The 24,632-nt window shown below is 41.2% G+C and overlaps 2 protein-coding genes across 2 annotated transcripts in view; both read left to right on the top strand.

Annotated features, from left to right (window-relative positions):
• The window catches only part of TMEM236 (transmembrane protein 236), a 45,154-nt gene extending 41,388 nt beyond the window's left edge, over window positions 1–3,766 (top strand). The window contains exon 4 of the mRNA XM_079795479.1: window positions 1,947–3,766. Coding sequence (XP_079651605.1) covers window positions 1,947–2,521 — 575 coding nt within the window. The 3' untranslated portion in view covers window positions 2,522–3,766. The remainder of the gene's footprint in view (window positions 1–1,946) is intronic.
• Window positions 3,767–23,999: 20,233 nt separating this feature from the next.
• The window catches only part of MRC1 (mannose receptor C-type 1), a 97,998-nt gene continuing 97,365 nt past the window's right edge, over window positions 24,000–24,632 (top strand). The window contains exon 1 of the mRNA XM_079795350.1: window positions 24,000–24,135. Coding sequence (XP_079651476.1) covers window positions 24,075–24,135 — 61 coding nt within the window. The 5' untranslated portion in view covers window positions 24,000–24,074. The remainder of the gene's footprint in view (window positions 24,136–24,632) is intronic.

The following is a 24,632-nucleotide window of genomic DNA, read 5'->3' as shown; positions in this document are numbered from 1 at the left end:
GCTTCTCACCTGGAAAGAGGACAGCAGAGTCCCTGTAACCCCAAACCTAAACTGGCCTCTATTGAGCTGTGGAGAGACAGGAAGCTCCAGGCTCAGATTTCACCAAATATACGTGGATCGGGGCTTTAGCATTTCATTAAAAATTAACTCTGGCTAAGAATTCATTGTACATCCAACAGCTCACATCTACAGATATTAAGATTCTTATGACCGTTTAAAAGTGTTAATGTGTCACTTCTTAGATTGCCACTTCCTGGTGTTGAAACAATGCTGAATTGGCAATCATCTTCCAAAGCCCAAATTATACACAGTGTTGAAAAAGGAATTTGGATTTTCCTCAAACAACTTTATCTTCTAAGAGAGGTGAAGGAGAGTTCTCTAGGACATGACATACCCTAAGAAACATTTTTTATATTGATATACGTATTTTTTATTTTTATTTGTAAAATGAGAGCTTTATGCCAGTGGGCATCTGCATTTAAAAAAGGATGATTTTATGAATATTAAAATAATAATAATAGTCCTATATAATAAAACCCTAATATGCAAATCGACCAAATGGCGGAATGATCGGTCGCTATGACATGCATAGACCACCAGGGGGCAGATGCTCAATGCAGAAGCTGCCCCCTAGTGGTCAGTGCACTCGCACAGGGGGAGTGCCACTCACGGCTGGTGAGTACAGCAGTGGTGGTGGGAGCCTCTCCCACCTCTGCTGCAGGTGAGTGGTAAGGAGCGAGGGGTCCCGGACTGCGAGAGCCCCGGACTGTGAGAGTGATGTCTGACTGATGGCTTAGGCCTGGTGGTCAGGCCTAAGCCAGCAGGCAGACATCCCCTGAAGGGTCCCAGACTGTGAGAGGGCACAGGCCGGGCTGAGGGACCCCCCTCCTGCCCCATGCACAAATTTCATGCACCGGGCCTCTAGTCTTAATACATAAAAACCCTGGGTCTGTCACAACCAGAGGCTTGACCAACTGGAAGTCAGTCCTGCAGTCAGTGCTGGGTTGCCTTGGCGACCCAGCACTGACTGCTACGGCAGCAGGCATGGTGACCCAGCACTAACTGCTAACGGGGCTGCAAATCAGGCCCAGAGAGAGGCCTGAAGAGAGAAGCAAGGTCTGATTCATAGCCTCTGTGGCAGCTGTTGATCAGCACTTGCCTCTCTCTTTCTCTCCAGGCCGGGTCAGCAGCCGTGCCTCCATTTCTCTCCAGGCCTCCACCAGGGCTGCTGATTAGCCCCGCCTTACTGATCAGGCCCCATTGATAGGCCCAGAGACGCTGACTGGCATAGAAAGTGACCAATCAGAACCAAATCTGGGTCAACTGTGAGGAGCCAATGGCTGCCTAGGAAGTGGAGCTTTAGACACTGACTGGCATAGAAACCGACCAATCAGAACCAAATTGGCCAGCAGAGGAGGGCAGTTGGGGGCAAGATCAGACCTGCAGGGGTGGGCCCTTGGGGGCAAGATCAGGCTGGCAGGGGAGGGCAGTTAAGGGTGATCAGGCAGGCAGAGGCAGTTAGGGGCGATCAGGCTGGCAGGGAAGGGCATTTGGGGGCGAGATCAGGCCAGCAGGGAAGGGCAGTTGGGGGCGACCAGTCTGGCAGGGGAGGGCAGTTGGGGGTGATCAGGTCGGCAGGGGAGCAGTTAGGTGTTAATCAGGCTGGCAGGGGAGTGGTTAGGAGGTAATCAGGCTGGTAGGCAGAAGCGGTTAGGGGCAATCAGGCAGGCAGGCACCAAGCAGTTAGGAGCCAGCAGTCCCAGATTGTGAGAGGGATGTCCAACTGCCGGTTTAGGCCTGATCCCGATCGGGCCTAAACCGGCAGTCAGACATCCCCTGAGGGGTCCCAAATTGGAGAGGGTGCAGGCTGGGCTGAGGGAACCCCCCCACCAGTGCACAAATTTCATGCACCGGGCCTCTAGTAAGTAATATAAAACATGTTGCAGGTAATGAAGATACGCACATCCATGCCACCACTTTGCAACGCATAAAAACTGTGACAGATCAAGAGAGGCAAAATGAAGGAAACCCTGCACCTCCCCAGCCAGCCCCAAGGACCACGGCATCAGCAGCCACAACACGGAGCCCTGCCCCTGCGCAGGCTGGACCCGAGGAGCCCGCCTTCCAGTCAGGAGTCCTGAGAGCCATGTCCCAGCGGGACGCTCGAGCGGAGATTTTCCTGTGGAGCTTTCTGTTGTGGTCTGACACCATTGAAATGGTGCGTGTGGCCGGCCACCAAGCTGTGTACAAGTCAGCCTGGGTCTACCCAGTCTATCTGTTCAGTTTCATTTCTCTCCTTCGAATTATATTCACTCCCCAGAACCCTCTTCTGAATTCCCTGGGCATCCTGCTCCAGGATTTACCCTTTATTTTTGTCAGACTTAGCTTAATCATTGACCTGGGAACTGTCACACCCGTATTGGGCCTTTGTAAAAATGTGCTGGTGACTCTCTCTTATGTTTACTTTAATTACTTAACTAAATTCAGGGTTTTCTCCTCCTTTGAATTGTCTTCATTTTAAAAAGAAAATGTAATATAGTTAAACCTCTTTATTATGTATGCGTACACATTTGTAATCTTATTCTTTTCTGGGGTATATGTTTTTGCACTACATAAAGAAATGAAACTAGATTGTAGAAAATAAGCTATTTTTTAAAATGGCACCATCAGGTTTTTTTAAATGTGTATAAATGGTGCTAAATTTAAGTAAATTTATGTCCTTATAAGTTGACTCCCCTGCATCTCTAGAAAATAGTAGTTAATTTTAGTTTTGTACACTGCACCTTTCTTAAAACACTCTTCAATAAAGCCTGTAAAACAAATGAGAACATGTTTCCCCACTAAGTTCAAGAGTGAGATTTTTCTTATTTAATTAAATTAATCATATTATATTAAATATCGTTATAGGAATTAAATAATTAAAATTAATTTCTAGAAAATGAACCCGGAGTTATTGAATAACTTTTAGGTTATACTTTTTAAAAATATGAATTGTAGTTTTAGGGTCTCCTTCAAATATGGAATTATGTTTTTCATCCCACTTTGGTAAGTGAATTTTATGTAATTAATTGATTTCAGCAGAAAAAGCAATTCTGTTTAACAGATATTTGACTCAGTTTAAGGCTTAGCTTTTTCATTAGTACTGAAGTACTAACATAAAGATTGTTTAATATAACAAAGTCAAGGTACATCAGCAATACCTAGATGGAATTTTATAATAGGAAGCCATAAATTCGAGATGTAGATATCAAAGCAAAAGAATATTTTGTGAAATTTGATACCATCATAAAAATAACCACACACAAGCCCTGTTTAAAATTGGAAGTTCAACTTACAAATGCACTAGTTAGTGTCTTATGTGGTTATTATATAAAATGCATAACTTGATGTTAATGATTGGATACATAATTATGCAATTTGCCTTCACTATGTTGGGACACTCTTGAATATTCATAGTAGGGGCTCTTCATTTTATATGAATTTTCAGATGCTAGAAGGATCTGTCAGAGTCTCATGTGTGCAGAATGTTTTACAGAGCCAGTCTCTTCAATGATCTGCGGGAACAAATACCTTAAAAGTGTATAACTGAACTTGCCTGCCTCCCCCTACTCTCCACCAATGTCCCCAACTCACTGTTCTGTGCTTTCTGGTTTCCCTCCCACTGTCAGGTCTATTTGCAGCTGTTAAAAGCTTAGCTTCTGGCTTTGACTTTGGGCAAGTTCTTTGACCACTGTAAGCCCTAGGTTCCACATCAAAAGATGAGCAATTGCAGAGGTGGAGGGCGATGGGAGTGGTTGATAGAGGGATAAAATGGAAAAAATAAAATAAACTTTTTGAAAAGGTACTTTAATAGGGTTGAGAGGATTAAATGAGGGAAGGAATGTTTTCATCACATTGTCTGGCAAATAATAGTAACTCAATAAATGCTAAGTATTTTAATTGTACCAAATAAAAGAGAGACAGGTAGCTAAATGCATTGTTTTAATTTTCCTTTTGCATTCTTTTCTGTGTCTCTGCTCACCCTCAAAAATAATAATTTAAACCATGCACTTATGAACAGTAATATGTAAAGTCTTAAATATACCTTAAGTAATTTTTTATCAAGTATTATTATGTTCCAAAGTGAGAAATGTTCTGAATATACAGATTAAAGTTGATGTGAGTATTTATTAGGCACTTGAGTATCTCCTATGAGTTCTCATAGAACCCAGTTATAGCATTTTAAGACTTTCACTGTATTTTTACTTTTCTGAGTTATCCATTAATTTTTAAATTCCTTAAGGGAAGGCCTGAGGGAATCTTGTTTAACAATGTATCTTTGTCTCTGATTTCATCTATCAATCCAACAGGAACTTATAATAATTAACTCTAAAAGAATTTTAATACAAATAATTTCTTTTAAATTATAACTCTATATTAAGAACTTGAAACCAAGTAGTTGATTTGTAATATTCCTAAATATGAAAATATATTGCATAAATGCATATTTATCTTTATATTGGGATATATAGTGTGAACAATGCTCAAATATACTGAAAAGTTTTACTCACTTGAATTTAGAATACATTTTGTATCTCATGTTTGAATGTGCCTGATATTTTGGGAAGTTGCAACAATTTATACAAATAATGAAGGCACATATAAAAAATTACATGTCGGAAGAAAATTTACTATTTTATTTTAAGCGTATATACATGTTTATAATATTCAGGTCTGTGGTACATAATAGAAATTGTAGCAAATTATGCTAGTGAAACATTCATAGTTCTACAATGTGTGATTAAAAGTTATACTATTAAAATTATATTGCAATACTCATAGCTTCTAATGGTTATTGATACTAAGGCCCATACCACTTTTGTGTCCTTTTATAAAACTTACTTTTCTGCTATCTGAAAGTATACATGCAAAAAAGAAAAAAAAAAAGGCAGGTTAGGTAGTAGGCTATATGGTACTTTATTCTAAACAAAATGTGGAGCCCAGCTGGAAACTATGTCTTAATTTAATGTCAGGCTCAATAAATGTTGGTTGTAGGAAAGATACACTTTAAAAAGTTCATCTTTTTTTTTTTTTAACAAAATCCAACAACTTTTATTGTTTAAAGTATTACATGTCTCCTTTTTCCCCCGATTAACCTCCCTCCCCCCAACCACTCCTACCCCTGAGGGCAAGCCCCCACCGCCCCAGCGTCTGTGTCCATTGGTCATGCTAATATGCATGCATACAAGACCTTTGGTTGATCTCTGATCAATCCCCCTCCCCTGCCTTCTTCCCGAGGTTAGTTCATCTGTGATCAGACGAGTATTGTAAAGTAATGTTGTTATAAAATTCTAATAACTTCAATAGTGCCTTTTTATTTTAAAAGTCAATGTTTAAAAGTAAGTGTGAATGTTAACAGTCTTGCTTTTCTTATTAGAGCCCCATTTCACTGAATGACAATTGTATATAGTCATAGGAAATCGTTTGTTCAATAACTACTATATGCTGGGTACTGTGCTGTTGGCTTCTTAACAAATAATTATCTTGTGCAGGGGAACTTGGAGCAGGACTTAGTGAATATATCATTAATATTTCTGTAGGAATCCCTTTCCACGTCCAGCGTGGTCCAGGGTTCCGGTTCAGGGTTCGAGTTCTGGAGCAGGGCCGCACACAAATGAATGGAGACTTGAAGAGATTCAATTTGGCGAAATGGGGGGCCAGGCGGTAGTCCACCTCTAGTGGGAGAACTGACAACTGCTCTGGCTCTGCCATCCCTTTTATTGAGGTTTTGGGGAAAAACATCTTAGGCAAAATAACAGAAACTTACATGGGAAAAACAAAGGTGGAGGCTGCTTCAGCTAACAATGTAAACAACTAAAGGGTGAGTGGTTAGAGCAATTAAGGTTGTTGACCAGCCTTCCTGGCTTCCTGTCAACATCTCTCTTTTAGTGAAACTGATTTGTTTCCGGCATCTCCCCCGTTTTCTTTTCTTAAAAAATCTTGCATATGCAGACTAGAATTAAACATATAAGAACAAAAAATGAGACAAGCAACAATAGCTATGCTGAGAGTCAAATGAAATCAGTCTGCAGTAAGTTTCTTTCTGGGCCAACAGTTTTTGAATCCCAGTTTCAATGTCCAACAGTTTTTTGAGTACATGTCAGCAATGGTATCTGGATGGTGGACAAATGGTGGTAATGCAGGTCCGACCTCTGGTTTGGTCCTGGGCAACCTGCAGCGACGCACAGCTGCTGACTGCTAGCATGGCAAGGTGTCGTCAGTGTCTTCCATCTCTGGACTGCTTCTCTTCTGTCTTTATGGCTGGAGCACTCCTGTTAATTCCTCTCTGTTGCAGGAATCCACATGGTCTTGGAGTTGTTTTCTGAAAATATACAAACATATTCTCGACCAAAAGTTAATAAAGGAATCTTTTCTATAATTTTTTACTTGGGATCCTTTTTATTTTTTGCCCAAACAATTTTCCTTTGGCTTATTCTGACACCATGTGTGTTTTTTCATAGGTGTCCTGCTCTTACTATTACAAATGAAAATTAGTTTTCAAAGAAAAAATTTTTTTCTGGATATTTTTCCTTACATAATATTTTTCCACTATCCCCCCTTTTTTAATATAATTATTAGGAGGCTTTTGGAAAATTTTTATAATGCAGTCTTGATCACTTTAAATTTCAATTTTTTTGTACAAAAAGATGACTGTTTTAGGTTCATTGCATGTTAAGCAATTTTACCATGGAATGAACTTCCAATAGAAATTTTAGTTAATACTGTAGAAACAGCTTTTTGTCCAGTATAATTTTTCTTGAATATTTACTTATTTCAATTAGCCAATTTAGATTAATCTGAAAACTTGACTACTATTTTATTGTCAAATTTAATACTCTAACAATAATCTTAGTTTACCCTGTAAGTATTAATGCAAAGGATTATTTGCATCCTTGAGAAGGCTCTAAGCATTCCTGGTATTAGACTGGATTTAGATATAGGGCAGCTGTTGTCAGCCAAGTCTCTGTTGCCTGGGTCCTGATTTGAGCTGGACAAGTCTCTCTTGGCCACCTGGGTCCCGATAAGTCTCTGTCGGCCACCTGGGTCCCGATCTGAGCTGGACATGGGAAGCGCGAAGCAGCCATGGGGCAGGAGACCTCCCTCAGAAGGGGCGAGTGTTCAAGCCCCTGCAATGTTGGGGGGGTGAGGATCTGTGCCCCACCTCTGTTGACCCCCAAGTTCTCTCCTGATGGCCCCTCTGCGACTGTGCCTGTCTTAGGTTGTTCCTCCCTTGAGGAATCTTACCCGTCTTTGACTAACCAGCCATCCTCCGGGGCCAAGCAGGGTGATGTGAGGTTCAGTTTTGTCTCCTTGGTAGCCTATGCCCCTATGGCCTCCATGCCCAGCACCTGCCTTGGGATCCCCTCACCTGCTGGCAGGGCCCTGGCATTGATCACATATCTTGGGGAACCCAGGTTTCTTCTCCAGGGAGGGCCCAGCTCACGCCATTGTGCGAGAGACAGATCCATGGTACCAGTCACCATGAGGCTTCAACCTCAGCAGGAACAGAGAGCTCAGGCAACAGCTGCGGGCAATTGGAATGTGAGAAGAGGTCCCTCTTGGCAAAAAGAGCAAGAAGGGCCAATATAGAATGCTCAAGTGCCTTCCCAGGGGGCCTTCCACACCGTGGAAGGAATTAAATCCTTTCATGTGCTTTAAATTGCTGCCAAACATTCAAAGATTTAGTTTATAAGTTTGTTTAGTATGTGCTGTTATAAAATATCAAAAACTATAATGACATTGTAGAAAAAAATATCATGTAAGGATTTTCTTTGCTCTAGGCCATGGCAATTCAATTTCAAACTGGCTGTCAATTACTTAGTTACTTCATTTTGCCCTTTTTGGGGCCAAAACCTTCATAACATTTAAAATATATTAATTTTTATTTGATAAGGCTTTCCATGCAATTTCAAGTATATTAGATCTGTTTTAAAAGATTTCCTTTAAGAAGAGAGGATAAATTTCTTGTATTACTCTGGGCCCTTGGAGCTTTCCAAGAATCATCTCTGTTAAGACCTTGAAATTTTAACATGGTAAAAAAACCCATCAAATATATATATCCATATATGATTTACAGATTATAATACTTTTTTATAATTAAGATATCAGTTAGATTTTAAACTAGTTTTTGCATAGAAAAATTTTGGTTGGGAATCACAAAATTAATCCTCTTTTTTAATTAGACCAATAATAAGCAACTTATTTTTAATTCCTAATTATTAGAGAAAACACCTTTTATTTTCTCAAAAATAAGTTCTTATACTTTTAGGCATTTAATTACCACTACTATATTTTCTCCCAATTTAATTTGCACTTTGAACTTTTAAAGCTGGCAAGTCAAATATTTTTAGCATGTCCTAGATTAATAACACAATAACACTTTATATTTCTAAGAATAAATACAAGACATAATCAATTAAGAGTTTCAATTCTGTCTTCTAGGTTTTTTATGAGGCAAATTTAAACTTTACTTTTCATTTGCCAGTGGCTCTGGGAAACCAGGTTTGGTTTATTTGAATGTAAATTACCACATTTCTTAGCGTACTGGGAGAGTGGGCTTCCATATAGGATCTCCACTTGTTTCCCTTCCTTCCCCACATCCTGCTTACTTGGGGGAAGTTTCAGGAACAGATCTGGCCAAATTTCTTTTTATGCTTAAAAGATAAAGACAGATCTCAATTTTTTTCTTTCTTTTTCGCTTCCCAAAGTAATAACTAACACCCAGTTTGGCCAAGACTTGAATCTCTCTGCGAATTCTTTTATAATTTTTAAATGAAACCTTAAGTAATCTCATTGCAGGAGAGCAGATAGCCTTGCCCTCTCCTGCCACCTTTGAATTTCTTCGCATCAGAAGCGGCTTCAACAGTGGAGTCCCACTTCCCTTTACAGACTTCAGACTCCAAATATCAATCAAGATTCCAATTTGAACAAGAAACCACTTTCTTTAAGCATGCAAACCTAAAGTCTATAATAAAGTTTTCTTTATATTTATAACCTAATTCTTCCCCATTAGCCTGGCTGAAAAAGGAGTTCCCACCCTACTTACAGTTCGCGACTCTGCAGCTGGCCATGGGCTTTTGTGTGCGGTGAACTTCCCTCACCTTTTTCCGGTGAATTTTCCACACCTTTCCTCGGTGTACTTTTTCCTTCCTTCGCTCTTAGGCGAAAAATACCTTCTCCTCCAGAAGTCCCTTCGTGGTCGCCAGAATGTAGGAATCCCTTTCCACGTCCAGCGTGGTCCAGGGTTCCGGTTCAGGGTTCGAGTTCTGGAGAAGGGCCGCACACAAATGAATGGAGACTTGAAGAGATTCAATTTGGCGAAATGGGGGGCCAGGCGGTAGTCCACCTCTAGTGGGAGAACTGACAACTGCTCTGGCTCTGCCATCCCTTTTATTGAGGTTTTGGGGAAAAACATCTTAGGCAAAATAACAGAAACTTACATGGGAAAAACAAAGGTGGAGGCTGCTTCAGCTAACAATGTAAACAACTAAAGGGTGAGTGGTTAGAGCAATTAAGGTTGTTGACCAGCCTTCCTGGCTTCCTGTCAACATCTCTCTTTTAGTGAAACTGATTTGTTTCCGGCATATTTCCTCTTCATAAACATTAAAATATATTGAATTAAATTTACAAAAAGAATAATCTACTACTTAGAAGCTATAGTACTTAAAATAGCTACTTATAGAGAAGGATGTAGTAAATAACAAATGAAAAAATACATTAAATATATATGCTATTTTATTAAATATATAAGCTATTTTATTTTACAAAAGGGTGACTTTTTCATGTTAAAAAATTATATGTTTAAGCATATATTTTGTTGTGATGCCTTTTTCATTATGGAAGGATATGTTTACTCAATTTTCATTTCCTGGTTGGCTGTCTCTCAACCATCTTCCCAATTCTTTAGTAATCTGATCGAAACACACAAGTAGCAGAATCAAGAGGTTAAAAAATAGAGAAACACAGAAACATGCACACCTGTACACACAGACATATCTAAAACCAAATGCACTTGCATTAGAAAGGTGTTTTAGTGCCTCATGAAGAGATTAATTCATGAGCTCTAAATCATGCTGCTCCATGAAGTTACCAGAACTGCCGCCTATGACTGCGGTGGCCCATGGAAAGGGCGCCCCTTCAGGTTGAGCAGTGCACAACCTGCACATACTTGTGCAGTGCCCTGAGGAAAGGAAACCAAAGTACCTGTGCGTGGTAGTTTTCGTAACACTGGAGATTTATAAACAACTAGTAGCCCGTTTGCACGAAGATTCGTGCAATAGACCTTCATTCACCTGGCTGCCTGCACCAGTTTTCTGCCGGCACCAGGGACCCAGGCCTTGGCTGTGGCCACCGCCTTCTGCCTTTTTCAGGGTCGGGGCTTGGCCCCGGGCAGTGGCCTTGGGCTTGGCCGCACCCAGCGTCCCTGCTACCGATCGCAGGAGCCGACCCCCAGTGGTTTCCTGCGATCCCTGCAGGCTGCCCACTGGTGCCCAAGGCTTTCCCGGCCTTGGGCTCCGCCACACCCCAACATCCCTGCAACGGTTTCCTGGTGGGCGTGGTTTGGTTAGTGGGCGTGGCTTGGGCGTAGCGAAGGTGCGGTCAATTTGCATATTTGTCTATTATAAGGTAAGATTGTTTACAAGAGCTTTTACATATAGTTCCATATATTATTCTGTTTTTAAAAAATATTCATTCAACAAATTTTAGTACCTTTTATATGGTTTTTATGATTCAGTAACCCACAAAAAAAGTCTTGGTAAAATTTACAAAATTACTTTAGATGTAGGTTAGGCTACATCTGGTTTCTAGTTTGTGTATAAGGAGATCGGAAGTTGCCACTATGTCCGAACAACAAGTAAAAAGCTGAACAGACCGAAAAATATTAACTCTTCTGAGATTCATAAGAGAGGGGAGGACACAGGGAAAACTGCTACTTCCCAGATTGCAGCGACAGACAGGTGAATACAGGGAGTCACAGCTTCTCAGCACAGAGACTCACCAGCTGAAATGAACATGGAACCAGCACCCAGGTAGGAAAAACTGAGCTGCAGCTGACCAAGTGCTGGAGGCTCTGTGTAGATAAATCTTAGTTAAAAGCTGTAGAGGGACTCAGTCATAAGGGTTCCCTCCAGTATTGAGGGATCTAAATGAAGAAAGAAGAGTATTAGAAAATCAATGTGATGGTAAAATTAAACTCTTTCTTTTTCTTATTCTTAATTGATCTAATTATAGTTTGTTCAAAATAATAGTAGAAATAATGTATTAGACTATATGTGATTAAGTATATGCTTATACTAGTATATGTGTATATGTATACACATACTAGATGTACTGGTTAATAATGTGGATTTTGTAATCAAAGAAAACACAATAATTTCAAGAGAAACATAAAAAATGCTTTATTCAAAGTAATGTCCATTGATAGCTACATATTTTCCCATCTTTCAGGTAATTTGTGGATACCGTCCCAATAGAACCTTTCTTGTTTTGAGGCAAACCATTCAGAGTACCAATTTTCCACTTCTTTGTACGTTTTGAAGTGCTGCTCAGAAAGCGCATGTGCCATGGATCAGAACAAGTGGTAATCTGAAGGAGCAAGGTCTGGTGAATACAGCGGGTGGGTTAATACTTCCCAGGCAAGATCTTTTAATGTGTCTTTAACTGGTTTTGAAGTGTGTGATGGTGCATCATCATGAAGTAAAATTACTTTGCCGTGTCTTCTGGAACATTCTGGTTGTTACACGATCAAAGCGTGGTTCAAATTGATTATTTGTTGTGGGTAGTGATGAGTATTAATGATTTCACCTGGTTTTAGAAGCTCATAATACACCACACCTTCCTGATCCCACCAAACACAGAGCATTGTCTTCTTTCTGAAGCAATTTGGCCTTGCAGTCAATGTTGATGGTTGACCTAGATCAACACATGATTTTGTGCATTTGGGATTCTCAAAATAAATCCATTTTTCACCACCAGTCACAATTCGATGCAAAAAAGACTTTCTTTCATGCCGTTGAAGCAACATTTTACTGATGACTTTTCGGCTTCCATTTGTCTTTCGTTCAGTTGATATGGCACCCATTTCCTTCCTTTAAAATCTTTCCCATTGCTTTTAAACGATAGGAAATTGTTTGCTGAGCAACGTTTAATCTTTCTGCAAGTTGTTTTTGAGTTTGACCGCATCTTCATCCAATTATGCTTATAATTGTTGGTCTTCAAACTTTTTCGGTTGACCTGGATGTTCTTAGTCTTTCACATTGAAATCATCACTTTTAAAGCGTTTAAACCAGCGTTCACAAGTATCTTGAGATGGAGCATGTTCACCATAAGCTTCCCGAAGTATATGATAACTTTCAGCAGCACTTTTCTTCAAAATGAAGTAATGAATTATAACTTCCCGCAAATGCTCTTTTTTTGGTATGAAATTTGACATTTTAAGTGTAAAAATATCTCTGATGTTAACACCTTCAGCAAATTTGACATATGAAGTTTTGAAGCTTGTTGTCAATACAACAAATAGCATACATATCAAATCGCATATATATCAACATGTGTGTAACTCCATCTATTGAAAAAAAATCTGCATTATTAACTGGTACACCTAGTATATGCTTATGATATTTATATATACGTGAAATGAATGATAGCATGACACAAGGGATGGGAAAAAGGAATTAAGATTATTATATAATACCCTACCTATAAGGTGTTATAGTGTATTTAAATATATATATATATATATATATATATATATATATATATATATATATAGTTATTGATTTCAGAGAGGAAGGGAGAGAGGGAGAGAATAGAAACATCAATGATGAGAGAGAATCACTGATCAGTTGCCTCCTGCACACTCCCTACTGGGGATCAAGCCTGCAACCTGGGTATGCACCCTGATGGGGAGACACACTGACAGAGTTGAGCGTAATGGTTATAAAGATGCTAAAGGAACTTAGGGAGAATTACAAAGAACTTAATGGGAACTATAAGGAACTTGGTGGGAATTACATCAGCATGGAAATGTCAAAGAAACCATGAATAGGAGCCAGCCAGTCAGAAATGAAGAATACCATATCTGACATCAAGAATACACTGGAAGGAATTAAAATAGGCTGGATGAAGCAGAAGATCAAATTAGTAATTTGGCAGAAAAGGCTAAAAAACACTCAATTAGAGCAGCAAAAAGGAAAACACTTAAAAAGTATGAGGAGAGTTTAAGGGAACTTTGGGACAACAAACAGCACAACATCTGCATCATCAGTGTACCAGAGGGAGAAGAAAGTGAGCAAGGAATATAGAACCTTTTTGAATAAATAATAACAGAAAACTTCCCTAACCTGGTAAAGGAAAAAGTCATATAATTTTAAGAAGCACAGAGAGTCCCAGTCAAGATGAACACAAAGAAACACACTAACTAAGACATATCATTAATAAAGTGGTGAATGTTCAAGACAAAGAAAGAATCTTAAGGTCAACAAGAGAAAGTCAGCAACCTATAAGGGAGCTTTCATAAGGCTGTCAGCTGTTTTCTCAACAGAAACACTACAGGCCATAGGAAATGGCATGAAATATTCAAAGTAAGGAACAGCACGGATTTGAAACCAAGACTACTCTATCCAACAAGGCTATCATTCAAAATTAAAGGTGAAATAAAGAGTTTCCCAGAACAACAACAAAAGGCTAAAGGACTTTTCACCAAACCAACATTGCAAGAAATGCTGTAGGGACTGTTGAAAGAAGAAGAAATGAGAGAGAGAGAGAGAGAGAGAGAGAGAGAGAGAGAGAGAGAGAGAGAACATAGGCATAAAGCAGGTGTGGGGAACCTTTTTTCTGTCAAGGGCCACTTGGATATTTATAACATTATTCATGGGCCATACAAAATTATCAACTTAAAATTTAACCTGCTATATTTGGTCAAACATTTAATTAACACACCCGTAATGCCTTGGCAGGGCCAGACAAAATGATTTCGTGGGCCTTATACAGCTTATGGGCTGGATATTACCCATCCCTGGCATAAAGAATAAAGATGGAAATATAAAAGTAACTATCAATAATAACCTTAAATGTAAAGAATTAAGTGCTCCAAACAAAAGACATAAGATAGCTGAATGAATAAGAAAACATGACCCATGTATATGCTGTCTACAAGAGACCAACCTCAGAACAAAAGAATCACACAGGATGAAAATGAAGGGATGGAAAAAATTTTCCATGTAAATGGAAACAAAAACAAAAAAGTGGGAGTAGCAATACTTGTATCTGACAAAATAGACTTCAAAACAGAGGCCATAAAAGATATAAAGAATGTCACTACATAATACTAAAGGGATCAATCCAACAAGAGGATATAATCTTGGTAAACATATATGCACCCAATATAAGAGCACCTAAATACATAAGAAAGCTCTTGGAGAACTTTAAGGGAGAGATAGATAGCAATACAGTCAGAGTAGGGCACTTTGACACCCCACTGATAACACTGGATAGAAATTCCAGACAAAGAAAATCAACAAGAAAACAGTGACCTTAAACAACACACAGGATCAGATAGATTTAATTGACATCTAGAGAACATTTCACCCCAAAGCTGCAGATATACATTCTTCTCAAGTGCACATGGAATATTCTCAGAGATAGGCCACATATAAGGAAACAAACTCTCTACAAGTTCAAGGAGATTGAAATCATATCAAGCATCTTTTCAGATCACAACAGTATGAAACTAGAAAACAAGTATAATAATAAAATTCAAAAAAATTCAAAGACATGGAGGTTAAATAGCATATTATTAAAAAGTGAATGTGTTACCATGAGATCAAGGGAGAAATAAAATACTTCTTGGAAACAAATGAAAATAAACATACAACAACCCCAAATATATGGGACACAATAAAAACAGTCCTGAGAGGGAAGTTTATAGCACTACAGGCCTACCTCAAAAAACAAGAAAAATCTCAAAAAAACAACCTAAACCTACAATTCAAAGAATTAGAAAGAGAACAACAAGAAAAGCCCAGAGTAAGTAGAAGGAAGGAAATAATGAAGAGCAGAAATAAATGACATAGAAACAAAAAACAATACAAAAGATCAATGAAACCAAGAGCAGTTTCCTTAAAAAGATAAACAAAATTAATGAACTTTTAGAGAGACTCATCAAGAAACAATGGGAGAGGACCCAAATAAATAAAATCAGAAATGAAAGAGGTTCCACCACAGAAATACAGACAGAATATCCACTTTCACCACTTTAACTCAACATAGTACTGGAAGTCCTAGCCACAGTGATCATACAAGAAGAAAAAATAAAAAGCATCGAAATGGTAAAGGAGGAATAAAACTGTCATTATTCACAGATGACACGATATTGTACATAGAAAACCCTAAAGACTCCACCAAAAAACTACTAGATTTAATAAATGAATTTGGCAAAGGAAATATATAAAATAGTATCCAGAAATTGATGGCATTTTTGTACACCTATAATGAGCTCTTAGAAGCAGAAACTAAAAAAACAATCCCATTTAGCATTGCAACAAAAAATAACATACCTAGGAACAAATTTAACCAAAGCAGCAGAAGACCTGTACTCAGAAAATGATAGGACATTAAAAAAGAAAGGAAAAAATAGAGGAAAATACAAACAAGTGGAAGCATATACCATATTCATGGACTGGAAGAATTAACATCAATAAAATATTCATACTACCCAAAGTAATCTATAGATTCTATGCAATCCTATTAAAATACCTTCAATATATTTCACAGGTCTAGTACAAATATTCCAAAAATTTATATGGAACCAAAAAATACCCCGAGTAGCCTCAGAAATCTTGAGAAAGAACAACAAAATTGGAGGGATCACAATACTAGATATCAAACTATACTACAAAGCCATTGTAATTAAAGCCTCCTGGAATTGGCACAAGAACTGGCATATAGATCAATAGGACAAAACAGAAACCCCAGCAATCTACCCACACCACTATGGTCAATTAATATTTGACAAAGGAGGCAAGAGCATGCATTGGAGTAAGGACAGTCTCTTCAATAAATGGTGTTATGAAAATTGGACAGGTATGTACAAAAAAATTAAACTGTACCACCAACTTATATCATACACAAAAATAAACTCAACATGGATAAAATAATTAAATATAGTCACAAAACCATACAAATCCTTGAAGAAAACATAGGCAGTAAAATCTCAGACATCTCATGTAGCAGAATTTTCACCGATACATCTCCTAGGGAAAGAGAAACAAAGGAAAATGTAAACAAATGAGAGGGACTACACCAAAATAAAAACTTCTGTGCAGCAAAAGAAACCATCATCAAAGTGAAAAGGAAGCCCACTGTATGGGAGAACATATTCACCAATAATACATCTGATAAGGGCTTAATTTCCAAAATATATACAGAAGTCATAGTACAACTCAACAAAAGGAAGACAATCCAATTTTAAAAATGGGCAAAGGCCTTGAATAGACACTTCTCCAAAGGGGATATACAGATGGCCAAGAGATGTATGAAAAAAATGTTCAATGTCACTTATTGTTAGAGATTTGCAAGTTAAAACTACAATGAGGTATCAACTCACACCTACCAGATTACTACCATTAATAAATCAACAAACAACAAATACTGGTGAGGATGTGGAGAAAAGAGAACCCTAGTTGGAAAGCAGATTGGTGCAGCCACTCTGGAAAATAGTATAGTTTCCTCAAAAATTAAAAATGGAATTTCCATTTGACTCAGAAATTCCACTTCTGGGAATATATCCTAAGAATCCTGAAGCACCCATCAGAAAGAATATATGCACCCTTATGTTCATAGCAGCATTATTTACAACTAGAGGCCGGGTGCATGAAATTCGTGCATGGGGGGGTGGGGGGAGGGTGTCCCTCAGCCCAGCCTGCACCATCTCTAATCTGGGACCCCTTGAGGGATGTCCGACTGCCCGTTTAGGCGCAGCAGTCGGACATCCCTTTCACAATTCAGGACTGCTGGCTCCCAACTGCTCGCCTGCCTGCCTTCCTGATTGCCCCTAACTGCTTCTGCCTGCCAGCCTGATCACCCCCTAACCACTCCCCTGCCAGCCTGATTGATGCCTAACTGCTCCCCTGCCAGCCTGTTTGCCCCTAACTACCCTCCCCTGCAGGCCTGGTCACCCCTAACTGCCCTCCCCTGCGGGCCTGGTCCCCCCCAGCTGCTCTCCCCTGCATGCCTGGTCCCCCCCAACTGCTCTCTCCTGCAGGCCTGGGTCCCCCACAACTGCCCTTCCCTGCAGGCCTGGTCGCCCCCAACTTCCCTCCTCTGCCAGCCTGGTTACCCCTAACTGCCCTCCCCTGCAGGCTTGATTGCCCCCAACTGCCCTCCCTTGCAGGCCTGGTCCCTCCCAACTGCCCTCCCCTGCTGGCCTGATCACCCCCAACTGCCCTCCCTTGGAGGCCTGGTCCCTCCCAACTGCCCTCCCCTGCTGGCCATCTTGTGGTGGCCATCTTGTGCCCACATGGGGGCAGCCATCTTGTGTGTTGGAGTGACAGTCAATTTGCATATTATTCTTTTATTAGATAGGATTAGATAGGATAGAGGCCTGGTGCATGAGTGGGGGCCAGCTGGTTTGCCCTGAAGGGTTTCCCGGATCAGGGTGGGGGTTCCCTTGGGGTGTGGGGCAGCCTGGGCGAGGGGCCTGTGGTGGTTTGCAAGCCGGCCACGCCCCCCAGCAACCCAAGCGGAGGCCCTGGTATCTGGGATTTATTTATCTTTTATAATTGAAACTTTGTAGCCTTAAGCAGAGGGCAAGGCAGGCCAGGGCTGTGGAAACTTGGCTTCCTCCATCGCCGGGGGCAACTCAAGCCTCCTGCTTTCCTCCAGCTCCGTGGCTGCCGCCATTTTTGATGGGATTTATTTATCTTCTATAATTGAAACTTTGTAGCCTTAAGAGGAGGCCAAGGCAGGCCAGAGTGGGCAGAAAGCTTGGCTTCCTCCATTGCCGGGGGAAGCCAAGCCTCTTGCTTTCTCTGTGGCCGAAGCCATCTTGGTTGGGTTAATTTGCATACTCGCTCCTGATTGGCTGGTGGGCGTGGCTTGGGGGTGTAGCAGAGGTACAGTCAATTTGCATATTACTCTTTTATTAGATAGGATAGCTAAGATCTGTAAACAGCCCAAGCATCTATCATTTGATGAATGGATAAAACAGCTGTGGGACATTTACAGGATGGAATACTATGCAGCCATAAAATAAGAAGAAAATCTTATCTTTTGCAAAAGCATGAATGGACCTGGAAATTATTATGCTAAGTGAAATAAGATAGTTAGAGAAAGACAAATAACATATGATTTCACTTATATGTGGAACCTAATCAACAAAATAATTTAACAAAATAGAAACATAAGCATAGATACATAGAACAGACTGACAGCTATCAGAGGTGAGAGAGGTTGGGGACTGGGTGAAAAAAATGAATGTATTAAGCAAAAAAGTACACACACACACACACACACACACACACACACATATGTATGACACATAGACATGGACAACAGCATGGTTGGTGATAACCAGAGAGAAGGAGGGAGGAGGTGGAAATGGGCAAAGGGAGAATAAATGGTGGTGGAAAGAGATTTGACTGGGGGTGCTGAGCGCCAGATGCAGTGTGTAGATGATGTTTTATTGAGTTGTACACTTGAAACTTGTATGGTCTTGTTGACCAATTTCACTCCAATAAATTCAGTTTAGAAAAGTGTTCCATCTTTTAACCTTTTGCACTCGGATGTCGAGTGTGACTCAACACGGTTAGCATCGGTAGCAGCTCGTATGTCAAATTGTATTGAATGTATCAATAATTTGAAATATAAAAAAATCCAAATAAATAAGTTTGTATGAAAAGAAACTCCAGTTTTTTATTCTACTGCCGCGCTTTATAAAATCTGGGGTATTTAAAAAATTAAATCCCGAGTAGAATAAAGGAATCGAGAAAAAAGCAAGCGAGTGCAAAGGGTTAAGTTTTTAAATTTTCACTCAGCTGACTCATTATATCTTCTGTTTTTGAGTGAGTCAAAATTATCTTGAAACCATTTGTGCAAATTTGTCCATTAAAAAGTAGGTTTCCTTGAATGAAACAAATTTGTGTGTCCATCACCAGTTTACTGGTTAAAATGATAGAATTTGTTGAGCTAATTTTCTTGGAACTATTTCAAAACAAAGAGTTCTCTAAGTTCATCTTATATGGAATTGAGTGGGTGTGAGTACATGATGTTTGCGACAGAGAATGACTAGGAGGAAATGAAATAGTTCAGTAATTGTCTTACGAATTTTAAAAAAATGAGGATTTTCTTTTTTTATCATCTCTATTACTTTATTTTATTTTTTTATTGTTTAAAATATTACATATATTAGTAAAGATTCTCTTTATTTTGTAAAAATACTTTTTTAGCTTGAAGAAAATACTAGCTAAAAACAACCATTATCAATAACTAAGTAAAAGAGCAAAAGCCAGAACCAAAACATAGAAAAAGGATATAAAAAGGATGGTTAAGAGTTGTATTTTATTTTTATTGTGTAAAATATTCACAGCATAAAACTTACTATTCTTTCCATTTTTACATGTACAATTCAGTAGCTTTAAGTATTTTCATGATGTTGTGTAACTATCACCACTACTCATTTTCAGAATACTTTATTATCCCAAACAGAAGTTGTGTACCCTTTAAACAAGAATGCTCACTCTCTCTGCCCCCGCCCCCCACACCAGTCCCTGGTGACCTCTATTCTTTCTGTCTATGAATTTTCCTATTCTACATACATCATATAATTGGAATCATAGAATATTTGTTCTTTTGTGTTTGGTTTCTTTCACTTAGCATAATGTTTTCAAGGTTGTACAAGTTGTAGAAGGTAGCAGAATTCTTTTTTATGGCTAAATTAGAGTCCCGATGCATGAAATTCATTCAAGAGTAGGCCTTCCTTCCCCCGGCTGCCAGCACCAGCTTCCCTCTGGCACCTGGGACCTGGGCTTCCCTTGCAGCCCTGGCTTCATCTGGAAGGTTGTCTGGAAGGATGTCCAGAAGGACATTTGGTCTAATTAGCATATTATGCTTTTATTATTATAGACTAGAGGCCTGGTGCATGAAATTTGTGCATGGGGGAGGGTGTCCCTCTGCCCGGCCTGCACCCTCTCCAATACAGGACCCTTTGGGGGATGTCTGACTGCTGGTTTAGGCCCAATCGCACCCAATTGCCTTCCCTTGCCAGCCTGGTCACCCCCAACTGCCCTCTCCTGCTGGCCTGGTTGCCCCTAACTGCCCTACCCTGATGACCTGGTCACCCCTAACTGCCCTCCCCTGCAGGCCTGGTCACCCACAACTGCCCTCCCCTGTTGGCCCGGTCACTTCTAACTGCCCTCCCCTGCTGGCCCAGTCACACCTAACTGCCCTCCCCTGCCAGCCTGGTCACCCCCAACTGCCCTCCTTTGCAGGTCTGGTCCCCCCAAACCGCCCTCCCCTGCAGGCCTAGTTTCCCCCAACTGCCCTCCCCTGCAGGCCTGGTCGCCCCCAGCTGCTCTCCCCTGCAGGCCTGCTTGCCCCCAACTGCCCTCCCCTGCTTGTCTGGTCACCCCTAACTGTCATCTCTTGCCTACCCAGTCACCCCTAACTGCCCTCCCCTGCAGGCCTGATCCCCCCAACTGCCCTCCCTCCCCTGCAGGCCTGGTTGCCCCCAACTGCCCTCCCCTGCAGGCCTGGTCTCCTCCAACTGCCCTCCCCTGCTGGCCTGGTCACCCCCAACTGCCCTCCCCTGCCAGTCATCTTGTGGTGGCCATCTTGTGACCACATGGGGGTGGCCATCTTGTGCGAGGCCATGATGGTCAATTTGCATATTACTCCTTTATTCTATAGGATAATATTATTTATCCATTCATGGGTCTGATGGACACTTGAGTTGCTTCTATCTTTTGGTTACTGTGAATAAGTGCCGCTATGAACAATGGTGTACAAATATCTCTTTGAGTCTCTGTTTTCAGTCCTTTGGGGCATATACCTAGAAGGGGAATTGCTGGATCATATGGCAATTCTATGTTTAACTTTCTGTGGAGCCGCCAAACTGTTTTCCACAGCAGCTATGCCATTTTACATCCCTACCAGCAATGCACCAGGGTTGCTTTGTTGCAATGCTTTGCTTTGTTGTTGTTGCTGCTGTTGAGTTGAACTCCTTTATATATTACTAGAGGCCCGGTGCATGAAATCCATGCACTCAAGGGGGCAGGGGGGTCCCTCAGCCTGGCCTGAGCCCTCTCATAGCCTGGGAGGCCTTGGGGGATGTCCAAATGATGGCTTAGGACTGTTCCCCATGGGGAGTGGGCCTAAGCCGTCAGTCAAACATCCTTAGCACTGCTGTGGAGGGAGGCGGGAGAGGTTCCCACCACCACTGCTGCGCTTGCCAGCCTTGAGCCTTGAGCCTGCTTCAGGGCTTCTGGCTGAGTGGCGCTCCCCCTGAGAGAGTGCACTGACCACCATGGGACAGCTTCTGCGTTGAGTGTCTGCCCCCTGATGGTCAGTGTGCATCATAGCGACTGGTCATTCCACCGTTGGGTCAATTTGCACATTAGCCTTTTATTATATAGGATGGATAGTAATTCCTCAATCAGATATGTGATCTACAAATATCTTTTCCCATTCTGTGGGTTGTCTTTTCACTCTCTTGATAGTGAAATTTGATGCACAAAATTTTTGATATTGATAAAGCCCAACTTATCTGCTTTTTCTTTTATTGCCTGTGCTTTGGTGTCATATAAAAAAAAAATCATTCCCAAATCCAGTCTCATAAAGATTTTTCCTGATGCTTTTCCCTCAAAGTTTTATAGCATTGGGTCTTCCAGAACACCCAGCTCTGACATTTGGAGGACAAGGTCTGCATTGTCCGCTCTGTTTACAGCCAGCTGCACCAGGAAACATTCTGCCACCCTCACCGCCACCTGCCACAAAGCCGGGGAATGGAGGATGGCGGCCACTACCGCCGGCAAAGGCCGAAAATCACCAGCATTGACCAGCCTCTCCATTGAGCTCTCTGCTGGATGCCCCGAGTTTTCTACTAGAGTTCAGGGTCCAAAATAGTTACTTCAGGCAGTTCCTGCCAGTTCAGTAATTGCTTAGGTGGAATGAATTGGTCGCCACTCTTCTAGCCTGATAAATCTTTATTTCAGTAAAGTCAAGGTCATGGGGTAAATTTCTTTGTGAGAGCGTTGGCTTGCTTTTGTTTGAAAGCCACAGATTTTACCACTGATCCTAGTTGGTCACATGACACATTTATATAATACAAAAACACCCTGCATGTGAGTATAGAGAAAATTCAATTAAATTGTATTTGCGCATACGTGGGGAGGGGTTCGGGATGGGAATAGGGGGATGAGGACAATTATGTGATACCATAACCAATAAAGAAATTTAAAAAAATAAATTGTATTTGCTTCTGAAATGGATGTAAATCCAAATTAGGCCAAACAATTTAAATCTATACAACTTATTTACCTGGAAAAGCTATGAATGACTCATTCAAAATGCTTTTTTTTTCTTTCATGATAAATCAGTGAAGCAATGTTTTAGAAAGAAACATTTCTTGTTCCATCTGTTCTGTTTTGTAACCAACTTTTTTTGTCAGTTAAGCATAGGCTTAAAAATGAAAAGAAACCATTTGTCCTGCGTCCTACTTTTCACCATCTTTTTCCTCCTGTCAGAATCATCTTCAATTTTGAATGTTAAAAACAATGACAACAACAACAACAATAAGCCAGCGAGAGAATAACACATTTCTCATAGGAAGAAAACTTTATAACTTCAGCATAAAGATGGTGAATCTTGGAGCTGTCCACTTGAGAAACTTCTTTAAACTTTCAGAAAATACACTTGCAGCAGCTTCTTTCTGAATTGCTAACATTTCCCACGTTCTAGTTGTGGGTTGCCTATCTACTAATATTTGGTTCAAAATGTTCTTATTCATGTTTTACTTCTGAAAAATAACAAAATAGATGCTCAGGGGTTAGTATTGTGCTCAATGATACATTTGTTACCATTTTTTTTTAAAGAGAAAGAATGTCACCTGTGATGTAATGACTATACACAGTATGTCTTTTTAATCAAACAAGCAGATTTTCTGCTAGCAAGAGGGCACTTCCACACTTGAAGAGGATCCCCTGGGGGAGGCTGGACAGCAAAGCTTTTTTTTGCAAATCCTTTGTGATGTTTTCTCCAGAACTTTCAAGAGAAAGACTTCTAGAACTTTCTCCCTCCCGGCCATTACTGTAATTCCCTTAGGACTTAGGTTTAGCCTCTTCTCCTAGCTAAAGGAACAAAGCTACCGGATATGTGATCTGTTTCTCTTGCAGCTTTCTAAGAAAAAAAGATACCCATAAGCACTGAATAGGGAGGATGAGGGCGATTGATTTCAGCCACTAAGAAAATGTTTCTACCAAAGACTCCTTTTTTTAGCTCCTGCCATTTCTGTGCCCACAGGGTGGGGTTGTCTGCCGAGGGACCCTGGGTTCAGCTGCTTTCTTGGGGGAGCCTCCTGTCCGGCCCAGGTAACCAGGTAATGATGGCCCCGGTGTGCTCTCCACAAGCCCCAGGGCAGAGGCTGCGAGGTCCCAGGCTGTTTCACTTCTGACTCCCGCCGCCAGCTCGCCCCTCCTCTCTCCCATCCCCCGTCCACCTCCCCCTCTTCCTTAGCTTCTCCCACATGTGTCCCCTTCTCCCCTTCCTCTGTATCTGCTCTTCTCAAAAGTTCGCTTACGAAGCAAAGTTGTAACTTTGAATTCCTGTTTTTTCCAACCACCCTCATGTGACAGGATATCTCCTTATTGGAGGTTTTCCCTAATTCGAGAAGCCCTTTAAAAGTGAGAGCTTCCTCCTCCCTTCCTTTCAGCAGGGCTGCTCTGAGAGTTGAGGAGGGGAAGGGGTGACCCAGCACCCTCCCGGCTTTGGTTCGTTTGCACGCCTTCCTCCCCATCCCTGGAAGAAAGGATACACTCTGGGCCATGAGGCTGCCCCTGCTCCTGACTTTGCTGCTTCTCATTCCAGTTGCTGTGCAGCTGCTGGGTAAGTCGGCTCTGGGTGGCCTGGCTCTATGGCACCGCTTTTTTTTTGGGGGGGGCGGGGGTCCTTGTCCACGGATTCCTTTCAATACCTGTGCTGAGGAGGAGAGCACAGCTCCCCTGGCCCCCAGCTCCGCAGGCCCCCAGCTCTGCAGGGAACCTGTTGCCTCTGCCTGGACGCCCGGCCTGGGGCCTGGGCGAGGGCAGGGGCGCTGCTTCTCAGGCCAGAGGTGCCCTGAGCCCCAGGGAACCCCTGTCCTCCTCCTGACTCCTCTCATCAACCTTGTTCCTCCCCTGCTGTATCCGTAGAGGGAGTTCTTCTGTGGTCTGTGCACGCTAGTTTCATTCCACAATATTCCTGTCTAACACTGAACATGTTCCGGGTGTTTCTGGCTGAAGGGGGTGCAGCTCTGGTGTCTCTCCTCATCGGAGAGCTAAGGACAGGATCACAGATCAACCCCCACAGGCATCCCATGTCATTTCCACAGTTTGTCTTTTTGT

The sequence above is a fragment of the Cnephaeus nilssonii genome (assembly GCF_951640355.1).
Source record: "Cnephaeus nilssonii genome assembly, chromosome: 1".
NCBI classification, from domain to species: domain Eukaryota; kingdom Metazoa; phylum Chordata; class Mammalia; order Chiroptera; family Vespertilionidae; genus Cnephaeus; species Cnephaeus nilssonii.
Note: the sequence above shows the minus strand (reverse complement) of the source record. Positions and strands in the feature narration are given on the sequence as shown.